Raw genomic sequence first — 6,167 nt, 5'->3', positions numbered from 1 at the left:
AATCCAGTCTGTGACCTCACACAGCCTGCTCTGTGATGTCACATAGCTAGCTGTGACATCACACAACCCGCTCCGTGACGTCACACCGTCAGCTCTATGATGACACAGCCTGCCCTGTGACATTACACAGCTCATTTCATGCTGTCACACAGCCGCTCAGTGATGTCACATTGCCGCAGGCACACGCACAGCCCTGCCCTGTCCCCTGCCCCATCGTGGGGATGTCACCTTTGGGCAAGGGGGGGCAGCAGGCAGCCAGGCGCATGCGGGCCCCCTCCGCCTGCAGCCCCCGCTGCCCGTAGGTGTCCAGCAGCTCCCGCAGGCTGCAGAACGGCCGGGAAAACCCCGACAGCCAGAACTGCCCATCCTCGTCCCGCCGGATCAGGCACCGCTTGTAGTCCTGGCCACAGCGCGTCTGCAGGGAGAGACGGGGTCAGCGGTGTGAGGGACCCCGGGAGCCCGCCAAGCCCCTCCTGCCCAGCAGGTGTCCACAGTGGCACCATCCCTGCCAGCACCGGGTTTCCCTCACAGAATCACAGAACGTTAGGGATTGGAAAGGACCTCAAAAGATCATCTAGTCCAATCCCCAACCCTCCCTGCTCCAGGAGCCATCCACAGCACCCAGTGGGTGGTGTTGGTTTTGGTGACATTGGTGGTGGTAGTGTTGGTGACGTTGGTTTTGGTGACGCTGTTGGTGCTGGTGTTGCTCTCACCTCAGCGCAGACAGTCAGCAGGTAACAGTCAAAGTCCTGGGGGCTGCGGCGCAGCAGGTACAGCCCGGGGCGCCCCCCCACTGCCTTCAGCTTTTCCACCGCAAACTCGGAGCTGCCAACAGTGGGAACCCCCATTGCTCTGCCTCCCCCATTGCAGTGTTGTCAAACCCATCAGGCACTGCAGTGGCCTAAGCACCACTTCTCCAAACCCAGGATGGTGACTAGCACTCGCTGTTCCTGTGGCTCCCACCCAGGTGATTTCTCCCCTCATCACTCACGGGTTGGGGACGTCGAGGGAGGCTCCTGGCACCCACCTGATGGGCCCATGGCACTGGTTCTCCAGGTCCTCCAGCAGCCGCGGCGGTGCCACCTCCTTGCAGAAGTAGTGGTGTGCGTCCGTTGTCAGTCGGTAGTAGCCATCAATGAGGGCCACGAAGGAGCGGGCCTCCCGCAGTGTGGGGAACTCCACCTCCTGTGCCAGTCGGGTGGTGGGGGGGGTCAGCAACATGAAACACCCCAGGGCTCCCCCCGCACTCCCCTGGTGCTCACCAGCACCCGGTTGTCAGTCTTGGTGAGGGTGACGATGCGATTCTCCATGGCGCCACCATTGCGGCTCGCCTGCTTGATGCTGATATCAGCGATGTCAGGGAAGTCGCAGAAGTGCTGGTGGCTCTGCCAGGGGGACAACACCAGAGATGGTTCCCTATGCCCCTAGATCCACGGGAACCCCCCTTCCACGGGAACAGCCCATCCGCACCTCGGAGCCCCCACAGCTCCAGGAGACACCACTGTTGCCAGCCACGTGGATGGCAATGGTGGCAGCGGAGCTGGGCGAGCAGACGGTGAAGCTCTCCTCAGCCCAGTGGCGCTGCAGACGCTCCAGATCCAGCAGGTACTTGAGCTTCAGGGCACGACCATCCACCTGGCAACTCCCCATTCTCCGCAGGGATTTGGCCAGGCGGCGCCGGAGCCGCTTGCGGGTGAGGAAGTTGTGCTGCTGCAGCTGACACCGCAGCGCCGCAGGGATGCACGACTTGTAGCTGCAGGGATGGGGGGGTGACAGGACGGGGAGGTGCTAGGATGTCACTGTGGGTGCTGCTATGTCTCCGTGGGTGTTGGACTGTCCTCGTGGGTGCTGAGCTGTCCCTACAGGTGCTAGGTGTCCCTACAGGACCCCCAGGTGTTGGACTGTTGCTATGGGTGCCAGGCTGTCCCCAGGAATACTGTGCTGTCCCCACAGGTACTAGATTGTCACTATGGGTTTTAGGCTGTCCCCATGGGTGCCAGGCTGTCCCCAGAGATGCTAGACTGTCCCCATGGGTGCTGAGCTGTCCCTATGGGTGCCAGGATGTCCCCACGCGTGCCAGGATGTCCCCATGCGTGCTAGACTGTCCCTGTGGATGCTGAGCTGTCCCTATGGGTCCCAGGCTGTCCCTACAGGTGCTGGTCTGTCTCCATAGGTGCTAGGCTGTCACCATGAATGCCAGGCTGTCATAGGTGCCAAACCATCCCTATGGGTGCTAGGCTGTCCATATGGGTGCGGGGCTGTCCCCCCGGGTGCCCCCAGCCCCCCACTCACCTGATGTGGCTAAAGACATAGCCAGGGCTGTGGCGCAGCTCCTTGGCGATGCGCAGCATGTCCAGCACCGCCAGGCTCAGGTACTCCTCCTGCGCCGCCAGGCTCAGCGCCAGCGCCACGCGCCCCCCCACGAAGTCGCTGCGGGACTGGGGAGGGTGCAGAGGCTGGGGAGAAGTCCCCATGCCAGACCCCCCCCACCTCAGCACATCTCCTGCCCAGGGATGCTGCAGCCAGGGCATCTAATGCACCCCAACACCCCTGGTCCATGCATGAGGCCATGGCTGGTATCGTTCCCCCTCCAGCTAATGGGAGCTTCCAAGGTGACCCCTGCTGACTCCTTTGTGATGCTGGGCTGGTTTTGGGTGCTGGGGTGCCCCCTGCTGACCCCCTTGTGACACTGGGCTGGTTTTGGGGTGCTGGGGTGCCCCCTGCTGACCCCTCATGATGCTGGGCTGGCCTTGGGGTGATGGGGTGTCCCCTGCAGGGGCTGGTGGATGCTGGAGGAGGAGAAGGGTGGCATGGCCCAGGGTGATAAAGGCCATCACTGTGCTGAGGTTAATGTGTCCCACACTTCTAAGAAGCCACACGGGATCTGTCTGTGCAACCCCAGGTGTTGGGGACAGGGATGGGGACACAGCAGAGCTCACCTGGGCGAAGAAGTAATCGATGGTGGGGTAATCCAGGATAGGGCTGGGGCGGTCGCTCAGCAGCTGGAAGCGATGGGACTGTCCCATTCCGCACCAGTTGGGGAAGAAGAACCTGATAGGAAGATGGGAGGGGGCTCATTGCCACATCCACTATAGCAAACAGCTCCTGTGAGCCACCAGAGACCCCCAGGGCTGGGAGTGGGACATGTTCCCCCCCACCATACCTGATCCTGTATAACACAACCTGGCTGTGAGCATCCTCGACGGCAAAGACGTGATTGGGGGGGAACCAGCAGCTGAGGTCCTCGGTGGCCAGGGCAAAGAGCGGGTGGCAGATGGGCAGCACCCCTGGGGGGATAGCGGGTCCATGACCCCTCCTCTACTACGGCCAGGACCCCCAGCCCATGGCCAGGACTGCCAGCAAGTCCCCCAGTGCTCACCGCAGGCTTTGGCGGCGCGGACGCAGAGCTCCTCGGCCGTGAACTCGCCGCAGGTGAAGGTGAGGACGCCGGGGGAGGCAGTGCCAAGGGGGGTGTGAGAAGGGGGTGCCCGGTGGTACAGGTACACCTGGAGGGTGCCAGTGTCGGCGGAGGAAAGGCTGCAGGAGCGCTCCCCGATCAGCGGCGTCTCCTCGCCCAGCGGGGCCATGGCAAGGGCTGAGAGCACAGGATGGGTTAGTACCAGGGTGGTGGCACCGTTCCCCCTCTGTGTGACCCTCGTGTGGAGCAGGACCTTGCTTCACGCCTGCCTTCCCCACACATTGCCCTCATCATCCTCCCTGGGGTAAAACCCCCCAGCCAATCCTGCAGCATCTCCAGGGCTGGGGTGAGGTCATTCTAGAAAGGGGAAACTGAGGCACAGGGGCATTTCCCCATGGATAAACCCATCCCACGGCTGCTCCTCCTCACCATGTGCCCATGCCCTGCATTGCTCCCAGCCATGGCCAGGGGGCACTCAGCTTCGTCCCCATGCCCGACCAGACCCCACGAAGCCCCCAGTGTGGTACCTGGTGGTGTCCCGATGGCTTCACCGGCGCCCGTGCACTCCGGGATTGGGGCAGGGCCGTGCCGCTGGCTTGGCGTTCCTGGGCTGCGTAGGCGGCTGCGAGCAAAGGGGAGCGTCAAACCCCCCCTGGGTGACTTCCTTCCTGCCTGCAGCCTCCGCGGCAGTGGCTTCCTGGCGAGGAGGGGGTACGGGGTGGGGGCAGACAGGAGCCAGCCTGGGGTGCAGGGAACAGTGGGAGGAAAGAGGTGGGGAGCCCTGGGCACGCCTCTTCATGCTGGTCACCCCGTTGGGTACCCCAATGGGTGCTGCGCTGGTGCTGTGGGTACCACCGGGAGAGGCGATGCTCTGCCAGGGCATCCTGGTCCTCATCTTGTCCCACTCCATGGCACGGGGTGAGGGGCTGGGTGCTGCCCACCCTGCACCCCACGGCTGGGACCAGCTCCCTGCCCCACTCACAGCCACGATGGGACAAGCTCAGCCCCTTGGTCTTGCTTTGGCCATGGTCAGCCCAGCCCCACAGTGCCAAGGGTGTCACCGGTGCTGCCACGTGCTCATCCCCGGTGCTGTGCAGTGTTGCACGCACCCACTGGCGGATGTGGCTGGGCCCGGTGGCCACCGTGCGTTTTTTTTCTCCTTTCTGCTACTCCAAGCAGCTCCGCAAAGGGGCGAAGCTGAGGGGGACGAGGGGTCCTGGCCCAGGGACAAGGCCACCAGGGCTGGAGCCAGATCCCAGGGACCAGGAGCCGTCGTCTGCCCCACGGCAACGCCTTGGCAGGGACGGTGACCCCTGGGGTTCGAGGCAAGGGGAGGAGATCCCCACAGGACAAAGCTGTCCTAGTGATGGATGAGACAAAGCAGTGTTTTTGCTGGGGAATGAGGAAGCTGGGCCAGCCCACACCCAGGTGCCACATACCCCACCATCCAGAGCCATCCCTGGGGCTGGTGGCTGGCTCTGGTACTTGCCACGTTGGCCACTGGGACACAGGGTGCTGTGTCACCGCTCGACATGGCCCAGGTTTGCCCCGTGTGGGAGGGAAGGGGTTATGGCTGTGTCCCCCCATGGCTCCGTCCTTTCCCCCGAGGGTCCCTCCCTGATGCCCTGAGCCTGTGCCTGCCCTGTGCCTGGAGGAACTCAGGCATGGCCGCCCCTCGATGCCTGCCCAGGACCAACACTGGTTGGTCCTGCACAGCCCCCACCGTGCTCAGCACCGGTCCTGCCTGCGAAGGAGCTGCGTTTTTCTGGGTAAAGATTTAGCTTGGGTTTGTTTTGTCCCCTCGGCTGGAGATAAATTCGCCTCCAGCGGCTTCGCCCCTCCCTGTTTGCGCTGGCTGCGGGGAATCGCTCCCCCCACCCGTGTCCTTCGCATGCCGACGGAGCCTGTGCCTGGTGTCCTCCGGAGCAGCCGGACACAGCGCTGCCGCTCTCCTCGCCCCCCGCGCTCTGGACCGGGAGGTATCCGGGATAATTCCCTCATGGAGCCATCGCAGCTTGGGCTTTGTGGGCAGCTGAATGCTGGCACAGACCTTCCCAGGATGGGAATGGCATGAGGATGGGATGGGATGAGGATGGCATGAGATTGGATGGGAGTAGGAATGGAGATGGGATGAGATGGGGATGGGATTGGAGATTATTTGGATTGGGATGGGGATGGGATAGGAATGGGAATTGGGATGAGAATAGAGATAGGATGGGGCAGCAGCTGCTCTCCGCCCCATTCTCGGTCCTTTCCACTCGCATCCAATCTCAGTCAATAATTGCACAGAGTTTCCATCCCCTCCAGTTTCACTGCCCTCAGATGCGCTGGTGCTGCCGTGCCCTGGTTTAGCTGCGTGTGCCACATCCCCGTGCTGCGTCCCCCTTCACCCGCAGGTGCCTGGCGGGGATAGGATGGGGCAGCAGCTGCTCTCCGCCCCATTCTCGGTCCTTTCCACTCGCATCCAATCTCAGTCAATAATTGCACAGAGTTTCCATCCCCTCCAGTTTCACTGCCCTCAGATGCGCTGGTGCTGCCGTGCCCTGGTTTAGCTGCGTGTGCCACATCCCCGTGCTGCGTCCCCCTTCACCCGCAGGTGCCTGGCGGGGTGTCCTCCCCTGCAGCCACCATGCTGGCCATGGGGGCCTGGAGGCGTGGGTGCCGCAGCGGCTCAGCTTCAGCCTCTGGGACTACAGCGTCTTCGGGCTGATGCTGCTCGTCTCCACCGGCATCGGGCTCTTCCACGGCC

The 6,167-nt window shown here is 63.1% G+C and overlaps 2 protein-coding genes across 2 annotated transcripts in view; one reads left to right on the top strand and one right to left on the bottom strand.

The window, feature by feature from the left end:
- Positions 1-228: 228 nt before the first annotated feature.
- On the bottom strand, positions 229-3,587 carry JAK3 (Janus kinase 3; the record flags this gene model as incomplete). Its single annotated transcript, XM_010189293.1, has 9 exons — positions 3,380-3,587; positions 3,164-3,287; positions 2,940-3,051; positions 2,293-2,438; positions 1,471-1,753; positions 1,263-1,385; positions 1,028-1,185; positions 714-825; positions 229-415 (listed from the first exon to the last, which is right to left on the bottom strand). Coding segments are annotated over exons 1-9 (1,453 nt in total), but the record flags the coding sequence as incomplete, so codon positions are not given.
- A 1,722-nt stretch (positions 3,588-5,309) lies between these two features.
- SLC5A5 (solute carrier family 5 (sodium/iodide cotransporter), member 5) overlaps positions 5,310-6,167 on the top strand; it is a gene marked incomplete at its 3' end in the record, with an annotated part of 4,719 nt that continues 3,861 nt past the window's right edge. Inside the window, 2 exon segments of the mRNA XM_010189292.1 lie at positions 5,310-5,397; positions 6,015-6,163. Coding sequence (XP_010187594.1) covers positions 5,310-5,397; positions 6,015-6,163 — 237 coding nt within the window.

The sequence above is a fragment of the Mesitornis unicolor genome, unplaced genomic scaffold, assembly GCF_000695765.1.
Source record: "Mesitornis unicolor isolate BGI_N332 unplaced genomic scaffold, ASM69576v1 scaffold29677, whole genome shotgun sequence".
Classification (NCBI taxonomy): Eukaryota; Metazoa; Chordata; class Aves; order Mesitornithiformes; family Mesitornithidae; genus Mesitornis; species Mesitornis unicolor.
The sequence above is the reverse complement of the archived record's forward strand: the minus strand, read 5'-3'. Positions and strand labels throughout refer to the sequence as shown.